The sequence below is a fragment of the Numenius arquata genome, chromosome 6 (assembly GCF_964106895.1).
Source record: "Numenius arquata chromosome 6, bNumArq3.hap1.1, whole genome shotgun sequence".
NCBI lineage: Eukaryota > Metazoa > Chordata > Aves > Charadriiformes > Scolopacidae > Numenius > Numenius arquata.
The window spans coordinates 67,236,223-67,261,067 of record NC_133581.1 but is presented as its reverse complement, the minus strand read 5'-3'; the positions used below and the strand labels follow the sequence as shown (position 1 = coordinate 67,261,067).

At 54.9% G+C, this 24,845-nt stretch overlaps 1 protein-coding gene across 1 annotated transcript; it reads left to right on the top strand.

Moving 5' to 3' along the window:
* The first annotated feature begins 2,314 nt into the window (after positions 1–2,314).
* GNG2 (G protein subunit gamma 2) lies at positions 2,315–24,185 on the top strand. Its single transcript, XM_074148919.1, has 4 exons — positions 2,315–2,582; positions 21,291–21,357; positions 22,508–22,623; positions 23,754–24,185. Exons 3-4 carry the CDS (start codon positions 22,537–22,539, stop codon positions 23,880–23,882), a joined length of 216 nt encoding a protein of 71 aa, XP_074005020.1. The 5' UTR covers positions 2,315–2,582; positions 21,291–21,357; positions 22,508–22,536; the 3' UTR covers positions 23,883–24,185.
* Positions 24,186–24,845: the final 660 nt, after the last annotated feature.

Genomic DNA, 24,845 nt, shown 5'->3' with positions numbered 1-24,845 from the left:
CCCGCGCTGGCCTATTCCCCGGGGCTGCTCCCCCTTGTGCCGCTCTGCGGTCCTGTTTCATGAATTCAAGTTTTCGCAAAAAAAAGCTGCACTTGGGTCATTTCGTCTCCAGTCGCTCCACGTGCAGATTTCGCATCTCTCGCCATCATTGCATGGCAGCCCGAGAGACCGAAGAGTTGGGATTTTGTAGGGGGACAACATGCAAATGCCACTTTTACAGAGCCAACTGCAAAATGCACTTTTAAAAATAGAAACCTTGCAGTCATAGCCTTATTTTTAATTTAAATTTTGCCACCAGATCAAAACAGGCAGTGCTTCTGCCTACCGTTAATGCAGTGACGGTCCCCAGGTGGGTGCCTGGCAGAGCATCCTCCTTCCCAACGAGCATTGCTGGACGCACCCTTTGGCATCACCCCAATCAGGCACCAACCACTAATTGGTGAGAATTGCAAAAAATACCCGCATGCCGGCGTCTCTTTAGGTCAAGGACCTTCTGCATCATTGAATGCAACACTTTCATTTAACGGAGCAACACGTGCCATAGAAACACAGAATGGTTCCTGTTGGAAGGGTCCTTAAAGACCATCCAGTCCCACAACCTGCCCTGGGCAGGGACACCTCCCACCAGACCAGGTTGCTCAAAGCCCCCTCCAACCTGGCCTTGAACCCCTCCAGGGATGGGGCAGCCACAGCTTCTCTGGGCAACCTGGGCCAGGCTCTCACCAAGAATTTCTTCCCCAGATCTCATCTCAATCTCCCCTCTTTCAGTTTAAAACCCTTCCCCCTCGTCCTATGGCTCCCCTCCCTGATCCAGAGTCCCTCCCCATCTCTCCTGGAGCCCCTTTAGGGACTGGAAGGGGCTCCAAGGTCTCCCCGGAGCCTTCTCTTCTCCAGGCTGAACCCCCCCAACTCTCTCAGCCTGTCCTCACAGCAGAGGGGCTCCAGCCCTCCCAGCATCTCCGTGGCCTCCTCTGGCCCCGCTCCAACAGGTCCATGTCCTTCTGCTGTTGGTGGCCCCAGAGCTGGAGGCAGCACTGCAGGGGTGGGGGTCTCCCCAGAGCGGAGCAGAGGGGCAGAATCCTCCCCCTCTCCCTGCTGGCCACGCTGCTGGGGGTGCAGCCCAGGATGTGGGTGGTTTCTGGGCTGCCAGTGCACGTTGCTGGCTCATGTTGAACTTCTCATCCACCAACACCCCCAAGACCTTCTCCTCAGGGCTGCTCTCAAGCCATTCTGCACCCAGCCCGGATTTTAAATATGTATATATATATATATTTATATATAAACGTATAACAAGTTTCAATGTAACATGGGGCTGTTGGGACCTCTAGAGAGCAGCCCTGAAGGTATAGCCATGAGGACACAGCTGGGCTGGCTGCGGATGTTTCCATGCGCTACTTAAATATAAATATAAATATAAATATAAATATAAATATAAATATAAAAGTATATAGCACTCGCCAGCTCTCTTGTGCCTCTGAAATCCTAAAAACTGGGCATATGGGCTCACATTGATTAAAAAGAAAATACAAAATACTTAGTGCTGGCTGTTCCCCCAAGCTGTGCCCCGGGGGGGGTCTCAGATGGGAACTTTTGAGCTGGGGTCAAGGGGGTTAGGGAGGAGGCTGGGGGGGGGGGGGGGGGCTGTGTTGGATGGGGCAGAGGTGTGTTAGGGGGCTTGGGGGGGCTCAGGGGGGAGAAGAGGGGATCCAGGCGTGGGGTGTTTGGAGCTGTGAGGTGGTGGGGGCGCAGGAGAGGGCAGGGCTGGGTGCATGGGGGTTGTGGGTGCAGGGATGGGTGTGTGATGGGGTGCAGGGGGTGTGGGGTGCAGGGGTATGAGATGCGTGCAGGGGGGATGTGGGGTGCAGGATGTGGGATGGTTGCAGGGGGTGTGGGGTGCAGGGGGTGTGATGGGTGCAGGGGAGTGTGGGGTGCAGGATGTGGGATGGTTGCAGGGGGTGTGGGGTGCAGGGGGTGTGATGGGTGCAGGGGAGTGTGGGGTGCAGGATGTGGGATGGGTGCAGGGGGTGTGTGGGGTGCAGGACAGGGGTACAGTGGGTGGGTGTGAGGGTTGTGGGGTTGCTGTGTGGCATGAGTGGGGTGCAAGGTCGGGGGAGGGCGAGGCGAGGGGGGCAAGGGACGGGGGCAGAAAGGGGCAGGGGCGGGGGACAGAGGCTGGGGCAGGGACACGGGCAGAGACAGGGGGAGGGCCTGAGGCAGGGTGAGGGGCAGGAGGCTGCGGCGTCTGGAGAACAGCGATCTGCAAAACCCGGGGGACCGGAGAGGAGAGGCGAGGCGAGAAGGGAAAGCAGGAGGAGGAGGAGGAGGAGGAGGAAGTCGGGGCCGAGCTGCTTCCTGTAGGCAGAGGGATGAGCGCAGACAAAGCTGGGTGGGGACTCGCCGCTCGGGGCTGCTGCTGACCACCCTCCTCCTGCCTCCAGCCCGCATCCCTCCCTCCATCCCTCCCTTCATCCCTCCTTCCATCCATCCATCCCTCCATCCCTCCATCCATCCCTCCATCCGTCCCGTCGCCTCCGCCACCGCCCGCCCCGCGGGGGACTCGGGGCAGCACCGCCCGCCTCCAGGTACCGCCGGGCACACTGAGAGGGGGGGGGGAGCCGGGTCTGGGGGCACTGGGAGCACTGGGAGGATGGAGACTGGAAGCACTGGCTACACTGGGGCTGGGCAGGGCGGTCCCCAGTCCCGGCCACCCGCTGCCAGTGGCCGCCCGTGGGGCCCCGATCCGCTCCAAAATCAGTAGAAAATATCCCCCCCCGCCGCCCGGTGCCAATCCCCGCATCACCCCCCACCCCACGGGGGTCTCGGGTGGAGATGGCACCTGCGGGAGGGATTAGGGGGGGCGCCAGGGTCCCCATCCCGCCGGGGGGGGGGGGGCTGCCGGGGCCGGGAGCCGGGGGAAAGGTACCTCTGGCACAAAGAGTTCAGTCTCCCCAACAAAGGTTTGATTTAGAGGGTTTGATCCTCAGTTAATCAACTGATTTGCCATCACAGGAAAGGCTTTTTCCGTGGATGAATGAGACGTAGTGTTCTTTCTTTCTCTCTTTTTTTTTTTTTTAATTTTTTTTTTTTTCTCCCTGGGAAGGAAGGGTGAGACTTTCCCACCCCCAAATCCCCGCAGGAACCTCAGCTGGGATGGATCAGCCCCCAGCCTGGCTTGGGAAGGAGGGATTTGGGGGTGATGGCTGTGCAGGTGGAGGGGCACCCCACGCCCCACCCCACCATCCTCACGGCGGCGGCCCTTTCCCCATCATTTCCATTGCAATCCTTATTTTTCCCAGCGGTGGTTTGTGGGATGAGCGCTTCGGGTAGAGTAACCCTGGGAAAATCACCGCTCAGCCGGGAAGATGTGCTCGGGAAAACCCTCTCCAGGGCTCGCTTGCCCCAGCGGGAGGGGAACCCAGCAAAAAAAAAACTTTTGCCTTCTTGCCTCCTCGGTGGAAAAGGGATTTATATTTAAGGAAAATCGGGAGGCACGGCGATCCCCTGCCCATTACTAACGAGTTACTGATGGACTTTAAGCGTGATACCCCAAAGGGTAATGTCCTGGGGCATGTATTATCTGCTGCTGCCGTACCTGCTCCCTGCAGAAAAGGGCATCGCTGCGGGTCTGGGGTGTTTTATTTCTTTCCCCCTGGGCCCCCAAATTACCAAATAACCATCACCCCACCAGCGAGCCCACACTCCCCAGTTGCAGGAGGGAAAGGGGCCGGGCGGGTGGCAGTGGCACGTAGCCTGCCAGCAGGCTGGGGCCAGGCACGGAGGATTTTTTCCTTATAACTGGATTTCCCTCAATGCAGCTGGAGCATGCGATTTTAATCCTCTTTTCTACCATATGGCCGCTGGCTGGATTGAAATATGACTCAATTAATTATTGCCAGGAAAGCCCCGGGGTGAAGCCTTTCTCCAGGAGGATGTTTCGAGGCGCTCCCGGGGTTATAACGGGGCTTTTCCCACCCCGTGCCGTGGGGTATGGCAGCACGTGGCACAGCCTCATCCCACCCCAGCTCCTGTGTTGGCTCCATGTGGTCGAGCATCGGCCGTGCCGCTCCCTTGGCAGCATTTTTGGGGCTTTTTTCCTGGCTTTTTTTCAGCCTTGAGTTTGCTTGCAAGAGGAAGCAGGGGCTGCTGGCACCGTGTGCTGCTGGCTGCTCACCTGTGACACGAGTTTGGCGGTCTCAGCATTGCCTGGATGATGACCAGAGTCAGCCTCATCTCTGAAATGGGGTATCCCCAGCTTGGGGGGACCCACAGGTCACCCCGTCTCCAGCACGGTACCTGCACATGCCCATCCTTTCTCCCAAATTCCATGGGAGATGCCATATACAGTCATTAAGGATGCTCATTGCATTTTCTCTGGGCTCCTTGCAGTCGTGGCCCCTGTGGGGCACATTTTGCAGACAGGCTTGGATGGGTGGCCGTACCGTGGCCCAGCTGGCCCCGGGGGGGGGGGATGATAACCAGTGTGCAGCAGGGACTGGTCCTACCTCGTGGCACTGTGATTATTGTTTTCCACTGGGGAAATTTTAACCCACTTGCAGCATGGGGGTTATCGAGACCAGGAGCAGCCACTCGCATTGGGGTGCCCGGTGGGATTCCCAAGGGTATACGGCTGCGAGACCGTGATGAAACTCAATTATTATTATTATTTCTGATCCCTAAGCCAGCCTGCTGCTTTGCCACCCCGTGCCGGGGTTGCCATGAGTGGAAAACACAATAAGAAGCCAAACTTTGCAAGGGTTGGGGGGCAATGCCTTCCCACCCAGTGGCCCCGCAGACGTGGATGTGTCCGCTGGGTTTCCAGCGCTTTGGCCTCCGAACGGTGGCATCGGAGGCAACACTTCTCCTTTTGAAACCTGGTGAGTCACCGAAGGAGGACAGCCAGGCGCCGGCGCAGGCTGTTACCATAGTAATTAGGGCTGGCGAGTCGGCGCCGGAGCCCCGCAGACCCCCATGCCCCCGAAAAGTGCTGCCTGGAGGCAGCCGTGTCTCCCCATCCCACGTGTCGGTGCCGGGATGCTCGAGGCCGGCACGCTCGTGACACGTGTGCTGCCATCGGGGACCACGGGGCTGCACCGCCTGCTCCCTCCCACCGGCCCATCGCCCCGTTTCGGGTTGGGAATAAGGGGAAAAGCCTTATTCCACTGCGGGAAAAGCACCATTTTTGGCATGAGTTGCATCTGTTCTCAGCGTGACTTCTCCAAGCGTTTCCTTCCCATGCCGGGAGCGGGATGCGGGAGCGGGATACGGCTGTGTGCGTTCATAGCCAGCGCGGAAGCAGGAGGAACAAGCAAAGGGATGAGGGTGGGTTTTTGATTCTCCTTGCTTTTCGGACTCTTTTCTGGCTGTTTCTCCCCCTCTGGTTTCTTGCTCAGCCGCTTCGTGGGGTCGCAGTGGGGAGGGATGGGATGAAAGGCAGAGGGAGACGCTACCCCCGGCTGTGGGGCAGGATGTGGGGTGCAGCGTGGTCCATCAGCAGGGGGATTTTTGTGCTTGTCCTTGCAGAGTTGTGTTGCCTGCCCGCTTCCCGTGGGGGCTTCAGCCCTTCCTCACGCATTTTGGGTGCAAACACCCCCCAAACCGGTCCCTTGGAAGGGCAGGAGCAGCTTTGCCCCTTTACCCCCCTCATCCCCCCCCCCCAAACTCATGGGGAGAAGTGAAAAGAGGGGGGGGATTCTGCTTCTGCTGCTGGTGGGGGAGCACGTGACGGCGGCGGGGGAAGGCAGGCTGTCTCTCCCGGCTTTCCGCACACGCTTGGCACGAGCCGTTTGGCACCAGCCCCGTTGGGAGGCAGGTCTGAGCTGGGGAGAAGGATGGGCTCCTGCTGCTGGCAGGACACGGGTTTGGCACCACGGAGAAGCAGGTGCCTTGCTCCAAAAACCCCATCCGAAGTCGCTTGGGATGGTGTCCGTTGAATGTGGGCTTTGGGTCGGGCCAGCGGTTAATGAATGATGTCTTCGATCGGAGCCGTGCGAGTGAATGGGCAGCGCTTTGAGGGCTGGGAGGCAGTGGGAACGTGGATAAATCCAGCCCCTGGAATAGGCGAGGACGCAGCCCTGCCGAGGCTGAAGTCTTAAATACTTGCATCTCCTGCATTTCGTGTAGGCATGGTGGGCTTCAAACATCAAACCCACTTTTTCACGTGCTCAGTGGCAACAAAAATTAAATAAATAAATCCCCGAAATGGCATCGAACCAAACCTTAAAAAATTGCTACCTTGCTATTTGCATGCAGCTGGGAAACCCTCCACCATTCCTGGGCAGCAGCTGCGCCAGGACCTGCTCATCCTACCAAACGCAATTAGTTTTCACCTTACCTCGTCCTTCCCTTGCTTTTCACACAGGAATTTTCTTCCCCTGTTGACTGTTGTCATCGTTGTCACTTGGACTAATTAGTTTATCTGACGGAGGGTCCAGGCGTTGCTGGATTGTGGCTGGGGGCATCATGGGGAGGTCCCCGGTGGTGGGTGATGCTTTTGTTCAGCATCCAAAAGCCAGCTGAGATGCAGGTTGGTTATTCTCAGGGGTGCTGCTGTGAACCCCAAAGTGCTGTACCCAGCACCCCAGGAGTTGGCGCGGGGTGGAGGTGCTGCAGATAAGCTCCTTTAGCTGAGTTGGTGTCTTGGTTTAACAGGTTTATCGTCCCTCCCTCGCTTGCTCTCCCAAGGGCTTTGGGAAGGAAAGTTGGCTCCATCCCTCCTGTGATGCTCCCTATGAGTGGCTCTCTTGGGTGGGCAGCTGGGTTTGAAAGAGGGAGCAGCTTGGGTGGGAAGGAGAAGCCTTCCTAGAACGTTGGAGCTCATCAGGGATCCCTCAGCACAGGAGAGACATGGACCTGCTGGAGCCGGGCCAGAGGAGGCCACGGAGATGCTGGGAGGGCTGGAGCCCCTCTGCTGTGAGGACAGGCTGAGAGAGTTGGGGGGGTTCAGCCTGGAGAAGAGAAGGCTCCGGGGAGACCTTGGAGCCCCTTCCAGTCCCTAAAGGGGCTCCAGGAGAGATGGGGAGGGACTCTTGATCAGGGAGGGGAGCCATAGGATGAGGGGGAAGGGTTTGACACTGAAAGAGGGGAGACTGAGACGAGATCTCAGGAAGAAATTGTTGCCTGTGAGGGTGGTGAGACCCTGGCCCAGGTTGCCCGGAGAGGTGGGAGATGCCTCATCCCTGGAAACATTCCAGACCCGGCCGGATGGGGCTCTGAGCAACCTGATCTAGTTGAAGATGTCCCTGGTCATGGCAGGGGGGGTGGACTAGATGGGCTTTAAAGGTCCATTCCCACCCAAACCATTCTGTGCCTCTACGATCCCGAGCATCAGTGTTCCTTCCCGTGAGATCCCACCAAAGGGGGAAAATCCCTGGCACAGCAGGGAATATTCCCACTGCAAACCCCGCTGCGTTGCTGGTTTTACCCCGTGTCGTGCTGCTCTGCATCCCTCCTCCTCCAGCTGCCCACAGCATCCTCCCGGGGCTGCTGGACCCCAGCCCTGAGCCTGGCTGTTGCCTGCTGTGGCCTGAGCTGCTCCCTGAGCTGCCTGTCCCTGTCCCTGCGGGCAGAGCCACCAGCTGCAGCGGGGACCGCGGGGACATCGGCGCCCCGTGCCACCACCGGCGCCTCTGCGCAGAGACACAGACCTAATTATGGGAGATGCATGGAGTCAGATGATGCTGAGAAAGCCCCTTCCTCCACGAACACCAGCATCACTCCAGCTCTGTCTTGTGCAAGGGCAGGATTCGTGCTAACGCCGACACTTGGCTTTGCCAATTATTTTTTTTAATATTATTTTTTTTTATTGGCTTATTTGCCAATAAGCAAACGTGGCGTTGAGTCCTTACGGCCGAGGAAAAGCAGCGGTCGTGGTCAGGACCAGCACATTTACAGCTCTGGGAGGGTTTATCCCCAGCCTGGGGACTTGGGGACGGGCAGGGTGTCCCCGTGCACCCGCCAGCGCCTGAAGGGATGCGGAGAAGTGTTTTCTCTCTCGCCTGCTCCCATCTGAGCCAGGTCCCAGAGGAGAGACCGGGAGCTGAAGCTGGATGAAGTGCAAGCGCCTTTAACCTGTTGCAGCATCCCCTCGGGATGGCACGGGGAGGGCTGCCGGGCATCCGAGAGTCACCAGCCTGAGGTGTGATCTCCTTCAGGGGGATGCTGAAGGGATGCTTCAGGCTTCCGTCGTCTTAAAAACCCCCCGTAGCCGTGAATTCCTGCAGATTGAGCGTGTTGCGCTAATTGTGGCTTTGGAGGAGTTGTGCTTTTTGGGCCATTTTGGGTAAGAAAGCAGCAGTTGCCAGCGGATGCGTGAGATACTCGGTATTGATTGAATTCCTTTCTGGTCCCAGTGCCTTTGGGTTTGGTTTGGAGTCGGGGAATGGATCTCAAACACTTCACGGGTGCCAGAAATGTGTCTTCACGATCCTGCTGTCACCGGGGGATGCCAGGACGGTGCCAGCATGTCTTCGCGTGTAGTGTCATCGTTAGGGCTTCGTTATGTCTGCAGCATTGATGCCTGGTTTGGATTAGAGCTGGGGTGAGGAGCACCCCTAAGATGAGCTTTGGCCTCTGGGCTTGTCCCTCTCCTTCCTTGACAGGGCTGAACCCCAACCGAAGAGCTGTGGCATGTGGGGCTGGGCTGGATTTCCTCAAACCCTCCATGGTGGGTTATCCATCACCCACTGAGAAGAGTGGGACAAGTGATTGCCAGCCAAGCTGGGGTGGGGGACCAGGGCTCTAGCTTGCTCTCCCTGCTGCCATCAGCAGGAGGAAGGTGGACACATGAGCCATTTCAAGGCAGAAATCACCTTGCAAGTGTTTATTCTCCATTTTGATGTGTTTCTCCTCAACCAGACCTTGGGAGGAACACACAAGTGTCAGGGGTGCAGGACAGTAAATAAGCAACCATCATCTGATCATGGGGCTGAGACTGTGTGGCCTGCAGAGAGGGGACCAAGGATGCAGGGGACACTGTGGGGCAGGAGATGTATGGGGCATGGCTTGAGGAGACCACCTTATCTGCTTCTTCTGGTTTCACACCTGCAGACACCATTCTGATGGGGATTAGTGTGTCCCCAGCGTCTACAGGCATGTTCTCAGGTCAATGTGATGTTAGTGTCTCTTTATGCATGGGCCACATCCAGCCTGTTGAGGTTTGTGGCTTTGGGGGAAGGTTAAATGGAGCTCCAGGGGCACCATCTCATCATTGCTCCTGCCAGATCCTTGCTGCCTTTCACCTCTTGAAAGGGTCATCTCAGATGGAGGGACACCAAGACCTCGGTCTGAGTCTCCTGAGGACCAAAGCTCCAGGAGAAATTCTCAGTGCCCATTTTTCTAAGGCATTATGGGGGCACGGGCAGCCCTAGTGCTGGTACCTGTCTGGAGGTGGTTTATTGGTGGGAGTTTCTTCTCTGCAGCCTTGGGGAGCCCTGAAGTATGGCCTGAACATACTGGGAGCTGCATGTAGCTCATCAGTCACCCTGGAGGTGAACGGACTCAATCTTTAGCTGTTTGGTTGTAAACCTCATGACATTTCTTGCTCTTTCTTCTTATCTGACAAAACCAGACCTCTTGTGATCTCCATCAAGTTTCTCTTGAGCGGAGCTGTGCTGTTTGCTCCCCTGACCACAGCTGCTCATGGGAGGTATCTCGGGCTGTTGCTTCTCCTCCACTCCATAGCAAGGCTCTCGTGAGCCCTGAACTGCTGCAGGACAGCAGATCCTTTGGGGGACATGTCCTCCTTCCCAGTGTCTCAGTGGGTGTGCAGAAAACATCTGACCATCACATTTGTGTGGTGGAGGCTTCCTCTCCCATGGTTTCCCAGGTACAAGGAGGTTGGGTTTTGTCCTCACTGTTGGGTTTTGTCTTCCTTACTTGCTCTGGAGGATGCTCCATCAGCTTTGTATTGCTTTGTCTCGTTTGTACTATGGTTGCGTTGGCTCCAAGGGCTCCTTTGCTCCAGTGAGCAAAGATAGACTTTGGTAACAAACCAGCATGGTCAATAACTTATTTAGGTGGAGGGGGCCTCTGGAGGTCTCTGGTCCCACCTCCTCCTGGTCAATGCCATGGATAGATCAAGGCTATCCCCTCAGATGTTGTATGAATCCATGTGTGTCCAGGTGTCCCCAAAGTGTCATGCAGAAATGTGGCCAGGTCTTCTCCATGTGGCCAGGTCTTCACGACTCTATGTGCCTTCTCGGGGACTTCCTACCCGCTCAATGGGTCTGCAGTGGTTTGGGGTTCTTAGCAGGGGTTGTCAGCCATCCACAACCTGTAAACCTTTTTGGACCTCTTCTGATTAGTCTTCAGGACTGTGTCTGCTGCTGGAGCAGCTCTGCTCACTCTGGAAGGTGCCCAAGCAGAGGTCTCTCACCTTGGATGGGAAAGCCTTGAACGTTGACCAGGTCTGGTGGATTCTGTGGTCTTGTGTAAGGTCTTGTGTAGGACCTCACAAAGGGGCAGTGGTTCAGGTGGCTCTGCCGTGGGGCCAGACCTCCGGCGTGCCCCGAGGACAGCGTTTCAGAAGGGCTCTAGGTTCAATTATTCAAGTCACGCCGACCTGATTGCGCTTCATCCCTTGTATTTTTAACACCGTGGCGACGCGGTGGTGTTTGTGCGGTGCTTGCAGGGCCGGCACCATCAAAATACGTTGCATTATTTATCAGCTGATTTAATATAATTGCTGCTCAGCCTCACATCCTCGCTCGGGGGGGTTGGTATTCACGTCCGGTGCTTCCCTCGCTCCCCAGCTAACGCCGGTGGGGGGGGACCCTGCCTCCTCCCTCCACACCGTGCCAGCAGGGAATAAACAAATGATTTTAATGCAGGAATCCAGGCTTATGGAAAGGCATAAGGAGAAAATGAGGGAGGCACTGATTTTTTTTTTTTTTAATTTTTTTTTTTAAGCTTAAATCTAAGCCCTGTGTGAGTGTTTCCATTAATTGATGCAAAAGTTAGGCTGGGCTTTGAATCGATGCTGCTCCTCCATCCTACCTGGAACCGAAACCCGCCCCCCCCTTCAAAAAGCACCTGCCTCCATTGATTTTCATAACTCACGCTGGGAAAAAGCTAGAACTCAACGGCACAGCCCCACGCTGAGGTTTCCCGGCAGCCAGGTAGGCAGGGAAAGGCGCTTGCCCTTGGGAAAGCAGCTCACGGAGCAGCGGGGCCCAAATGCAGCAGCTCCGGCTGGTTGGGCAGAAGGATTAAAGCTCCGGGAGCGGGCACGGAGCGGGGGGGATAAATGAAGCACGTGGGGCCAGGATGGACCCTTCTCGCAGGAGGTATGGATGGGGGGGCGAGCCGGCAGGGGCGACGCCGTCTTTGGCCGCTTAATCCGGGTTTCCCACAGTTTGTTTGGCTTGACATTTTATTTTTTCCTTTATTTTTTGCAATGCTTGATATCGCAAATGTAAAAAAAAAAAAAAAAAAAAAAAAAAAGAAAACAAACCAAAACCCACCGACTTTCGCCTCCCGTCTGCGTAATGTGAGTGTTTGCTGAGCGTGTGTCATTGCACGATGCAGCCGGAATAACGTGGGGTGGTAAAAGCAGGGCCGTTGACTCAGCGGGAAGCGTGGCAGGGATGCTTTGCCTGCGGTTTAAAGGGAAAAGGGGCTGGTTCAGGGATTTGGGGCTCCGTGGGAAAACCAAGGTGTTGTACGCGGGGGTTAGTAAGCAAGCGGCGAGAGCGCCGGAGAGGGGGGTGAGGATGGAGACGGGCTGGGCGAGCCTGGGGAATAGCGTGGGAAAGGCTCTGGGGGCGCAGCTCGGGAGAGAAAAGCAAATTTTGCTGTTTTGCAGGAGCATCGTGGTCAGGAGAAACGCAGGTGGGTGAGGGCTGAGGCGGGGGGGGGGGGTGGCGGGGGAAGCTGCCGAGCCCACGGCCACCGTGCTGTCACCGTCCCCCTCCAACATCCCTGTCCCAATTCTGCCACGGTGGCCGTGCCCTCCTCTCCTCATCGCGTGGGGAAGGAGCCAGGTGTACTCCCAGTTTCCATAACTGGGTCCTACTTTACACCAAAATGCATTAGGTTACAGGGGAAAAAAAAAAAAAAGAAAAGAAAGAAAGAGGCAGCAGCGGGCCACAGAAGTTAAATTTAATTGAGATAATATGGGTCAGCTCAGCGGCCGAGGACGGAGGAGCAACCTACTTCTCCCCAGCCAGCCCCAGCTAACCCGGTTTGCAGCGCTGCCAGGGCTCTGCATCCCCCTGCCCGCATCCTTCCCCGCATCCCTGCCCTAAGCTGTCAGCGGGGAGAAACCCCCCCTGATAGCCTCAAGTTTGCCAGCAGGGAAATTGCAGGCCATGAAATGTCAGGGCCAAAGCAAGCCCCAATAAATTACTTTTCAAAGTTCTTGATTGTGAAAATACAGAATAACGTGGGGAAAATTTTTTTCTCTCCTTTTTTCTCTCCTTTTTTCTCTCCTTTTTTCTCTCCTTTTTTCTCTTTTCTCTCTCTTTTCTCTCCTTTTTTCTCTCCTTTTCTCTCTCTTTTCTCTCTCTTTTCTCTCTCTTTTCTCTCCTTTTCTCTCCTTTTCTCTCTCTTTTCTCTCTTTTTTCTCTCTTTTCTCTCTTTTTTCTCTTTTTTCTCTTTTTTCTCTTTTCTCTCTTTTCTCTCCTTTTCTCTCTTTTCTCTCCTTTCTCTTTTCTCTCCTTTTCTCTCCTTTTCTCTCCTCTCCTTTTCTCTTCCCCCCTCTCTTCCCCCCTCTCTTCCTCCTTTTTATCCCTCCTTTTTTTTTTCTTTCTTTCTTTTTTTTTTTTTTTTTTTCTTCCCAGAAACCTGCTAAAACCGCCCACGGTTAGTGGTGCTCCTCCACCTGCAGCTTGGGACCGGGCCCACGGGCAAACGATTTACTCATTTCATGGGGATCTTAGCGATGCCGTAGCGTGACAGCTTTATAGCGAAACCTTTGCAGGCCAACCGTAACCTCGAGATCCAGGTTTTACCCCATAACCCCGCGCCCAAAGCACGCCAAATCTCGGAAAGTAATCAAAGCTCGCCCATCTCCACGTGGTGCATCCACTAGTTGAGTAGCAGCTCTAAAGGCACCGGCTCTGGATGTTGTGAAAAACCTGAAAAATGAGATAAAGAGGGGAAGGAGAAAAAAAAAAAAGCTCCCAGCCTCGCTGCTTTGATGTCAGGGATGGGAAGAGAAATACCAGGCAGCAGCACTGCCTGTGACCTGTTTGCTGTATTTGAAGCTTGAAATAGAGCCTTATGAGTAATGTGGTTCAGGTGCTTATCACTAATTAATTAATTCTTTTGTACAGTGGATACCTAATTAAAGCAGTCTAAGGTAATTCCTAGGGGGGGGGCTTCAAGTAATGGGATGGTTAACGGGGTTGTTTCTTTGCTGATGTAACTTGTTGGGCGATCCCCAGCGGCCGGAAAGGGTTATGAGGCTTCGTGTGAGTGTTACTTAAAATAAAATTCTAATAAAGGGTGAAATCATGGGAGAATGGTTTCTCGTCGCAACGATTCCTGCGGCTGAGGCCTTCACGGGCTGCAGAAGTTATTTGGGCAAAAAAGGCAGGGGGAGGCTCTTGCCTTCTAAGCAAAAAAAAAAAATAAAAAAGGGGGGGGGGGGGCAGGTTGGCTTTTGTTTTAGCTGGGGGCTGGAAAACGCTTTGCAGCAGGCTGAGCCTGGCACCGCGGCAAAATTCCCGCGTTCCTTCCCATTTCCTGGTGTCACGGGGAGCTCACCCCCTAAAAACCGTGACTTTTTAACTAAATCAGGGCAACTCCCTGGCTTGCCCCCTTTCCTCCGGGGTGGCTGTACCCCCCATGCTGACGGGCAGGCGGGCGGTAAGTCCCCGTGGCCTCGAACCCTGGGTGACGTTGCGGGTTTGGTCCCGTGTGTTGACGCAGCCAAATCCCCAAATCCTTCGGCAAACGTGACGCCGGGTGAAACGCCTCCGGCTGGCAGCGCTCCCTCCTCCCTCCCTCCGCTTCCAAACCTCATTTCGCACCTTCCCCTAAAGGTCTTTGTCTTGGCCCCGGCAAATCCTTAAGAGCAGGATGTTAAAAACTGAAACCCAAGGACGGATCGGTTAATTAACATGAAATAATAGCTCTTGGCTGCTTCCCCTAATTAAGGGTCAGGAGTTCAGCGCTGTATGAACAGATGTCGAACGACTTTTCCTGGTACAAGGGCGCGTTCCTTCCTCGGCAGCTTTAACCATCTCTCTTTTACCCGGGACGAGCAGCAGGGAACTAGGATTTCTGAGCAAAGTTTGTGCAAAGAATTTATTTCCGAGTCAATTTGAGTCGGTTTGAGGAAGAAATCAAGAAATGCAGGAACTGAGAAATCATAGGTGTGATGATGCTTCTGATTAAAGGGTGATTTTGGTTTTCTAGAGGTCTCTCCGTGGGGAAAAAAGAGGTTTTTTGAGGGTTTCTGCTTTTTTCTGGCCAGCTGGGAGGTGATGCATGTTTCCTAGACCTAGAGTCTCCTTTACAGCAGAAACTTAGATGGAGAGGGACTTTTTACAAGGGCTTGGAGTGATAGGATGAGGGGTAATGGCTTCAAACTGAAAGAGGGGAGATTGAGATGAGATCTCAGGAAGAACTTCTTTGCTGTGAGGGTGGTGAGAGCCTGGCCCAGGTTGCCCAGAGAAGCTGTGGCTGCCCCATCCCTGGAGGGGTTCAAGGCCAGGTTGGAGGGGGCTTTGAGCAACCTGGTCTGGTGGGAGGTGTCCCTGCCCAGGGCAGGTGGTGGGACTGGATGATCTTTAAGGTCCTTTCCAACCCAAACCATTCTGTGATTCGCTTCTCTACGCAATTCCCTCCTTCTTCCCTTTTCCATATTTACTGGGCCATCTGCACGCTGGAGACACTTTGGTCTATCCAGGGGACTTCAAAGATCGTGGAGATGTCTCCATCGTCCAGTCCAATGAGGAGGTCAGGGATGCCCTCAGCAGCGCGGGAACCTCTTTGCAGGAGGCAGCTAATGGGGCATTTCTGAAAAACCCTGTTTTTCCAGGGAGTGCCGGTGGTTTTAGGGAATTTCTGAAGATGCATGTTCTCCTGTCAGGCAAGTTTCATAAAAATTGCATTAATGTGGGGTTTTTTTGTCATTTCAAATGTTGTGCTTAAACCCTTCGCTGCGGGAGAGCCCGAAAGGCGGCGCAGGGGGTGGCGTGACAGGATGCGTGCCCTTATCTGTCCCTTCTGGTGTCTCACACCGAAACGTGACAGCCAAGGCCTTTTCCTTTCTGTGCCACAGCATAAGCAGACAGGGGGGAGCCCGGTAGCCCCCCCCGCAGCAGGCGTTGTCCCCCACTTATCCCCAGGAAGCATCGCCGGGAGCCAGTGTGGGTGCGGAGAGCGCGACAAGGGGGCAACCGGGGGTCAGACGCGAGTTGGCAAAATGATGGGTATTTTTAGTCTGGATGAAAACTCAGGCTGTGGGATGAAGGCTCTGACACGCTCTGGGCAATCCTGCTTCGGCAGGGGAGTTGGACTAGATGATCTTTACGGTCCCTTCCAACTCTAAAAAAAAATTCAGTGAAATTCAGTGAAGGCGATGCTCGGCTGCAGCTTTGCTTGCTTGGGCCACTGGACCACCTCTTTGGGCATCCTTATTCCCCAGTATTTGGCCCAGCTCCCGGGGCATCCGCCCGATCCGTGCACACTGCTGAGTTTGTCCCTTGAGTGTTAAACACTTTTTTCCCAGGGTTTTCCCCCAAATGGTGGCTTTTCCTTTTCAGGGGTACATCCCCGATGATCTTGGGGTAGGTCTGGGGGTCACACGACTTTGGGGGTCGCATGGCTTTTGGGCTTGCTGGAAATCTCCGGCTTCATCAGCCGGGGAAACGATGCTGCTGTTAAACCCCTGATCCTCAGCACAGGGATTGGGGACTCCGGTGGCATTCCCACGGTGCCAGAGCCTTGTGCCGACCCTGGAGCAGGTCGGTACCTGGCTGGAGAGAGCCACCATTCTCTACGAACGGTGGCAGGAGGGACAGGAGCAGATGTCTCAGGCTGTGCTGTCTGGTGGCTGTTCCTTCACCCGAATAATCTCTTTAAAAATAAAAAAACCCAAAGCAAATTTTAAAAAAAAAAAAAAAAAAAAAAATGAGAGAAAAGGAAGTAGAGGTTGGTTTCTGTTTGCCTTCGTTTTGAACCGTTAGGATGCCTGTGAGAACGAAAAAAAAAAGCTGAGATTCTCGCTTTGGCAGATATTAATGAGGTGTGGGCTGCAGCGGCGGGCGGCTCCAGCAGCACAGGGTGGCCGGAGGGGACATCCCGAGCCGGGCTCTCTGCAAAGCCAGCTCCAGCGCTCCCCTCTTTATTTCATGCCCCAGCAAAATTAGGGAAGAGAAAAAAAATCTTTGCAGCAGCTCCCTGTGCCTTGAGAATGGGATTTGCTGGGGTAGCCAGGGCTGGCTGAGCAGCGGTGGGCTGGCACTGACCCCGCGCTGCTTTTGGGGTGAAATATGGCTGAATAGGCGAAGACGGGCAATAGATTTTGTATCCTCTCCCTGACTGCAGCAGAAGCGGTGGGAGACCAGGCACCAAAACCCGCTGACACGGGGAAAACACCGGCATCGGGGCCAAAATGGGCACCCATCCCACCTCGCCCCTGTTGGGCGGGAGGGATGGGATGCTGGTGTGATAACGAAGCTGTTTCCATGGAAACAGGCTCGTTTTCCACTCGGGCGCCTTTTAATTTATTTATTTCTTTGCCGGCACGTCTCCAACCTGCGAGCTGTTTGGGGTTTTTTTTGTGATTTAAGCACAGTATTGGATGTCGGCCGTAAAAAAAAAATGGATGTTGGAAAAGGGAGTAAAACGCCTGTGGATGGGGACTGGGAGCTGTGGCTGTAACCACCGCGGAGGATTAAGGTCCTTTGCCCCAGCGAAGCGGTGTGACGGCAGCCCACGGGCATAAATCTGGCTCGTAAAGGTTTCCTTTGCTTAAGGAAATCATGAAACACATGTAATTTGGGTGCATTAAGGCTCCTTTCCCCGCCAGGTCTGCGACTGCTGTGGAGATCAATGTGACTGCCGCCACCTCCCAACCCCTGGAAACGTGGCTTTTTTGCTATTTTCTTTTTTTTGCCTGTCATATTTTTATAGTTTTTCTGTATATATTTAGTAATTCCTTTTCAGCCGAGCCGCCTATTTTTAGCCATGGCTTTTAGCAAAAGCAACAGGATTTGCCTTCAAAAGCCAGCCCGCCCCGCGCGAGGGATTCCCACGCTCCAGCCGGCCGGTGACCGGCTGCGTGGGGGGTGACGGCACGGCCGTACGCTCCGTTATCTGTTCTGGATGACACTTTACGCCTGTTTTTTTGAGGGGAAAAAAAAAAGCATTTTGCGGGAGAAATCCCTTGCCTCAGCGGGGACGGCGTTGGTCCTGTGCCTGGGATGCAGCGAGCTGGGCCGGCCTCAGCCGCTGGGATGCACAATCCCAGCACCAGCGAGAGCTGGAACAAATCCCTCCGTTACAATACCCACCCTGGCACCTTTTTTGCCCCCCCCCCCCAAAAAAAAAAACCACCCTGGGTGATGCCTGCCTGGTAGGAACAAGCCTGAGCCCTCTGTCCCGTCCCGTCCCCCCCCCCAAATCCTGGCTGCCCCAATGGGGTTCACCCACTTCGCTGCTGACTGGGTGGAAAATACCGGTGCATCCGTGACGGAAAGCGTGATATATTCTTTTTTTGCTGGAGCGAGTGCAGAGGAGGACAACGAAGCTGGTGAAGGGCCTGGAAAACAAATCCTATGAAGAGCGGTTGAAGGAGCTGGGACTGTTTAGTTTGAGGAAGAGGAGGCTGAGGGGAGACCTCATCACTCTCTACAACTACTTGAAAGGACACTGTAGAGAGGTTGGTGCTGGTCTCTTGGCACAGGTAATTAATGGCAGAACGAGGGGGAATGGCTTCAAGCTCCAACAGGGTAGGTTTAGACTGAACATTAGGAAAGAATTTTTCACAGAAAGAGTGGTCGGGCATTGGAACAGGCTGCCCAGGGAGGTGGTGGAGTCACCATCCCTGGATGTGTTTAAGAGCCGTTTAGATGTGGTGTTGGGGGATATGGTGTAGGGGAGAACTTTGTAGAGTAGGGTAGATGGTTGGACTCGATGATCCCAAGGGTCTCTTCCAACCTGGACGATTCTATGATTCTATGATTCTATTTTTTAATTGAAACCGAGAAGCGGGGAGGCTCCTGCTTTCACCCCACCAAGGAGCCGTCCTGGGTGGCGGGTGGTGCCCTGCGGAGCTGCTCTTTCGGTCTGAAAGGTGGAGAAAGGGCGAGTTTTTGCCCTGGCGGGTGGCGGCGCTTTCGGTTTCCCTTCCCGCGGAGCCACCCCTTTTCCTTTCGCTTCGGCAAGAGGAACGTTGGTGTGGGCAAAGGCTGCAGAACCCCTGGAGATGCGGGAGGCGTCTCCTGACCCCCGTAAAATCTCACTCGATGCCTGTTTGAACCTTTAAGGGTGTAAGAAAACGCTTTGCAAAGACGCCGGTGTGCCGGCCGGGGTTAGCGCTGCCTTCGATGGACCCAACCCCCTGCGGAACGTGCTTCGAGATCCCCCTTCTCTAATGGTAGCTGCCTAATTAAGGCAACGGGACTAAATGATCACCCTTAAAATGCCAGTTTTTTAAAAACATTTAGGAGAAATCTGATCTCCACCCCAACGCGACTTGTGATAAAACCCGAAGGAAAAAGGGGGGAAAAAAAAAAAGCAAAAAAGGAGGTTGGGCTCAGATTTATGTGGGTTTGGGGCTGGTGATGGAGCCGGTGCTGGGAACCATTCTGCCCAGCGCAGCCTTTCAGCACAGCTCTGTGCAAAGAAGCTTGTGCTGACGAGGAGCTGGCAAACGAAGGCTAATTACTCTTGCAAGCCAGGCTGGCAGCTGCAGGATGCCAGAGCCCCATTGGAGCCTGGTTTGGGAGGGAGGAGGAGGAGGAGGAGGATGGCAGCTTAGCAGGAGGGCTTGATTGCTCCGGCGTCAAGAAATGCTCCTTTCACGGTGGCATTTTTGGGGTTGTACACAGCATTTTGCATGGCTCCTCGGTCGAGGTGGTGGCAAAGCAGCTCGTGCCAGGCTGTGCCAAGAGGCAGCGCCGGCGGCTCACCGGGCCGGAGCTGGATGGGGAGCAGCAGGCAAAAATTGGCAAATTAACTTACTGCTGATTGAAACGAGTCCCTAAAGGCTGGAGGGATGGGGGTCGGTGCCTCCGTGCTGAATATTTAAGGAGGGTGCAGGATCCATAGATGGGCTGGGAGGAAGAAATGCATCCAGAAAGCAAGGTGGATGTGGTGAGCTCGCTGGGAGGGAGGGAGGGAAGGAAGGAGGGTGGCTGGTCGTCCCTTGGCCCCAGGCAATGGTGGCTTTTAACGCAGAGCCAATTAAAGCCGAACCTCATCACGGTGGGCGGCTCACGGGCTGGGATTTGTTGCTCCACATCGTGGGTAAAAGCTGAAGATTTTGGTAAAGCCAGAGTGAGCAGGCCAAGAGCAGACACAGCCGTAAATGCTGGATGAGCGCCCCGACGTCAGGGGCACCCCTTACCGTTTGCCCCACTACCTCCCAAATTTTGGTGCCCTTGGTGAAAGAAGGAAAAAAAAAAAAAAAAAATCATTCAAATATGTCAACTAAACGGAGACAACAACAAATTAGATGCTTCTTTGGAGCGTAGGTACCAGCTAGCAAGAATCAGCAGCAAAATTGCCAAGCCCGGGCACTGGTTGCAAGCGCTTTTGCATCCGTTTAAATGACTTCAACCTCTCGCCACAGGCGGTAAACAACCCGTGACCCCTCTGCACAGCAGACAAGTATCAAAACAACCTGGCGAGATCCTGAGTTGTAATTACAGCGCAGAGCCCCCGAAAGAGACCGTATCCGTGTCCTTTACATGCTAAACATCATTAGCATGAAAATAAAATAGCATCCTTACTCATTAACCTCGGGGCTCCAAGGCAGGAATCCCATTATCCAGGCACACGTGCCATCAAGCGGGTGAAATAAGATGCCATCTCTGTTCCCTTGTGAGTGCCATTAAATCCCTTTCTTTGCAGGCAAAGTTCAGCATGACAGCATCGGGTGTGAGAAGAGCCCTACGACAACTAGGGGGGGGATTGGGAAATACTGGGAATTGCAGTGATATTTAGCTTTTTTATTCCCCGCCCTGCTGGGGATACCCGGATTCCATGAACGGGGTCGGGGGGATCACTGGGTCCAGCTGGTCTCCAACCCCGGCTCTGAAAGCTCCTGTCACAGTGCCTGCCCACAGAGGGGTGACACTGCTAGGAAATGAGCTGTCTGGAAAGATTGCCCAGAGAAGCTGTGGCTGCCCCATCCCTGGAGGGGTTCAAGGCCAGGCTGGAGGGGGCTTGGAGCAACCTGGTCTGGTGGGAGGTGTCCCTGCCACTGCTGAAACGCCTCTCCAGTAAAGAAACTGGGGGAGAGCTGAGCAAAACCAGTGTGGAAACAGCACAAATCATAGAATCATGGAATGGTTTGGGTTGGAAGGGACCTTAAAGATCATCCAGTTCCAACCCCCTGCCCTGGGCAGGGACACCTCCCACCAGACCAGGTTGCTCCAAGCCCCCTTCAACCTGGCCTTGAACCCCTCCAGGGATGGGGCAGCCACAGCTTCTCTGGGCAACCTGGGCCAGGCTCTCACCACCCTCACAGCAAAGAATTTCTTCCTGAGATCTCATCTCAATCTCCCCTCTTTCAGTTTAAAACCATTACCCCTTGTCCTATCACTCCACTCCCTCAAATGCTTGAGCTGAACCTCGAGCGATGGAAGACCTGGCGGGAGCTTGGGATGTCAGGGATGCTCGGTGGGAGCAGGGCTGTGGTGAAGGAGGACGGGGGGGGAATTTTGGCAGCCTTCCCCCTGTGGATGCTCTTTCCACCCTGGCCACATGCTCTGTGCACCAGACGGTTAAATTGCATCCCCTCTCGCCCCTCATCCCATGGCGGGCTCGGATGTGCCGTGGGGCCACCAGCTGGGCGACAGCTAAAAGCCCGGCTGCCAACAGCCCTCGGATAGTTGCCCGCTGACTCGAAACCTCTTCCTGTGCCGAAAAACCTCACTGAATGCAAACAAATAATGTCGCTGGGGGCTGTGCTTGGAGGGAGGGAGGGGTTGTGGGGGGATACGGAAGGAAACCCGCAGCTTTTCTGCCTCCCCGGCGGGTACGGGACTCGGTGTCTGCGAGGGCTCTGGGTTTCCTGGTGCCATAAATAATGTTCTCGTTGCCCTGGCTGGCATCGCAGCACCCTAACCTGGCTCCTCTTTTATTATTTTTTTTCATATTCTCTTTATTTAAAGGTAGCCAGCGGCCAAGAGGAGCAGATCTTCCCCTAGAGGCACAAACCACCGGAGGGACCCGCTTCTGGTAAAAAATAATTCCTCCTCACGCTCCCCATCAGGCAGGGGGGTGGCTGGGGAGGGGGCTCATCCCCAAACCCCGGCTGGCCCCGGCATGGTTCACTCCCCAGTCACCTCTGAGCGTGGGCACCTTGCTCAGATGCGGGTTGCTTTATTCTGTAGGTGCCAGGATGAGCTTCTGTCCAAACACCCGAGACGGGCTTGAGCTGAACGTGCCCACAGCTTTTTCGGTGTCCTCCCTAAAACACCACAAGCCCCTTATTTTAGGGCTGTGCCATCCTTGCCCCATCACCCGAAGGGCTAGCGGGGGGGGTGGCGGGGGGGGGCTCGCTGCACCCTGCTATTGCAGCTCATCCCCCAAAAAACCCCTTTTTGAGCTCATGGGCAGCCCTAGCCAGGCGGGGACCAGCACAGAACGGCTGTGACTCTGCTATAAAATACTCGCTGCTTGTGAAAGCCTCAGCCAAACGCTGGGTTTGTGGCTGCCGGAGCTCGTGCCTGCTCTAAGGTAACGGAAAAACATCCGTGATCGAGATGGCGTGGACTTAATGAGCGTTCCCCCGCCTGCCCCGGGTAGAAACCTCGAGAAACAGGAAACTCCAGCATCCTGTTTAGCATCTTAATGTTCAAGCTGGCAGCGGGGACAAAGCAAGGGAGGCCAAGGGACACCGGACGCAGGCTGGGCACCGGCGCGGGGCTGGATGATGTGCCTGGCTCCAGGCAGCATGGGGCTGCTCGGGGAGAGCCCTTTCTCGGATTTTATTTTGCCTTGTTGCCACCACAGCCTTTTCTAGAACAGCAAAAGGCAAAGCACAGCTCAGCTGGGGTCCTGCTGTGCGCTAGAAGGTCCCAGTGTCCCCTAAGCATGGCTCATAGGGCATCCCCGGCTCTGGGGATGATGGGGAGGGTGCAGGAGGGGGTTGCTGGCAGCCTGTGACCACTGGCACACCCACAAAGGCTGGCGGCTCCCTGCCCTTGTAAAAACACAGGATTAAACCCTGGCTGAAATGCCCAGGTCCGCATCTCCCATCCCCACGCCCTCATTCACACCTCTCGGCTCTAACAGCTCCACACCCCATCGTTTTGGGGGATTTCGGGGCAGGGAGCCACTCTCTGCCAATCCTGAGGGTTCACCCAGGTGTGTTTTGTGCCCGCAGCCCATCCGGAGAGCGCGCCTGGCCCGCCCATGGCTAGCAACAACACTGCTAGCATAGCCCAAGCCCGCAAGCTGGTGGAGCAGCTGAAGATGGAGGCCAACATCGACAGGATAAAGGTAGCCTGCTGGGGTCTGCTGCCCAAAACTGCTCCCAAAACTCCGTGGGAACCAGGACGCGGTGGCGGGAGGTGTTTGTGGAGGATGCTTGTCTAATGATCTCGCTGGCCGTGGATGGAGGCAGCGGGAGATGCTCGTCCCACGGAAGGCAGCTGGAAGCATCTCCCGGGGCTCTACTGGGTGGTGGGAAGGAGTGGTTCCCCCCAAGGCATCTCACCTTCTTGGGCACGGGTTAAAGCCACGCTGTTTGTCACAGTTGCTGTTAAAACTGTCCTTTGGGTGATGCTCGGTGCTCAGCCTTGAGGTTAGTGAGGAAACCCTGTCTGAGGCCGTCCTGAAGCTTCTTTCCTTTGGAAAACCTGGTCCTTTCTGGGAGGTGTTTCCTGTGCTCTGAGCTCTTCTGCTCCACCCCGGTGGAATTGCTGCTTCTGGGCATGCGGAAGCTCATCGGCTTCAAGCCTGAGTTCCCGGGGGGTTTGCCTTCTCCACCGAGGTGGCTTTGGAGGACAGCCAGTCCTGGGGAGAGAGTCGCTCTGGGGCTGATTGCTGGCTGCAGGCACGTCTGGGGTGCTTGCAAGCAAAACCTCACCTCTCGGGGCCGGGGTGAGCTCCAGCGGCTCAGGAGCTGCCGCCGTGTCCCAAATAAATAGCCAAGTGGGTGCCTGCGGGCAGCAAACGTTGCTATAGCAGCTGTGGATGGCCCTGCCGAGGGATGGGGGGAAGAGATGGTGCCTGCTGAAGTTGGTCCTCACTATGATCAAGTCGGGTGAAGGATGCAAACGGGTGAGGGATGGTGAAGGATGCGAACGGGTGAGGGATGGTGAAGGATGCGAACGGGTGAGAGGTGGTGAAGGATGCGAACGGGTGAGAGGTGGTGAAGGATGCGAACGGGTGAGAGGTGGTGAAGGATGCTCACGGGAGCACGTGTGACAGGCGAGCTTAGAGCCCAGAGGTGAAAAACCAGCCCCACCGGGGATGTGCTTGAGTTCATCGGTCAGGTTTTTGGCCAGAGTATGATGGTACATACCCCCAGTTAGGGGTGCTGCGAGCCCAGCCCCACCGGCAGAACCTCTTGGGGTGGGATGTCCCCAGGGCAGCCTGTCCCTAACGCGGGGCTCCTTCTATTCCAGGTGTCAAAAGCGGCAGCAGACCTGATGGCGTACTGCGAAGCCCACGCCAAGGAGGACCCTCTATTGACCCCCGTCCCGGCCTCAGAAAACCCCTTTAGAGAGAAGAAGTTCTTCTGCGTGATCCTGTAAACCCTCGAGGAGCCTGACCGGCACTCAGGCCACCCTGAACACTGATGTAGAGTTTTTAGGAACGGGGACGACCTGCTAGTCCACAGAATTTAAACAAAAATAAGTAAAATACACGGCCTGGAAGCTACAGGGATGTGCATGTTTAAAGAACCTGGCCACCTTTGGGGGAATAAGATGATCTGCATTGCAAGGCAAAAGATCTGAAGTCTGTAGAGTTGCCTAGAAAGAAAGAAAAAAAACAAAAACAAAAACAAACAAAAAAAAAATATGTAAAGAATAAATTTGTGTCACTTTTCTGCTCACAAAAATTGTTTGATTGTTCCATATTTAAAGCACCAGAGCTGTGCTGAGCAAAGTAACTGCTAAGGATGTGTATAACCTTCTTGGAATGATATTGTTGGTTTCTTTCCAGAATATTATTTTTTATTTAAGTTGTCAGATATATAGCGACAGGCTTAGATGACTATGCTGTTACTCAGTGTTTGGTCTTGTGCTTTTTAATTTCTGGCGGTAGGGTAGCACAGGGGTTGAGCTGCCCCGCCGGTGGGTTAGCGAGGAGGCCGGCACCCCAACGTGCCGGCAGCTCCGTGTGGCTGGCGAACCCCGCTTCCTAACCTTTTGTGTTATGGTTAGCTTCGGCTCTGCGAGTAAAAGTGAATCCTGTGTCGTGGTTGGTGCTTCATACTCCTGTGACGGCGTTCGGTGGTAGTGCATGAGAGTTTGTCTCTTGTTCATCCGCTTCCAGACTTTTCTTTGCTATCGTTTGACACCACGTGCTGGTGGGAGAAGCTGTAGGGAGGAAACTGAGGCGATGCTGAAAGCAAGCAAAGAGAGCTCCTGCGATGCCTTAGACGTGCCTGAAATACCTCCTGCGTTAGGGTAGGTGCCCCCGCCCCGGGCGTCGTGGGGTAAGCTAGAAATCCGAAAATCCAAGTTGACCACTTCTTTCCGGGTCTTTCCTCT

Excerpts from the sequence above, each read along its gene's own strand:
- GNG2 (XM_074148919.1), top strand. The coding sequence starts at position 22,537 with ATGGCTAGCAACAACACTGCTAGCATAGCCCAAGCCCGCAAGCTGGTG. Across the intron at positions 22,624-23,753 it reads CCAACATCGACAGGATAAAG|GTGTCAAAAGCGGCAGCAGA; the intron begins GTAGCCTGCTGG and ends CTTCTATTCCAG.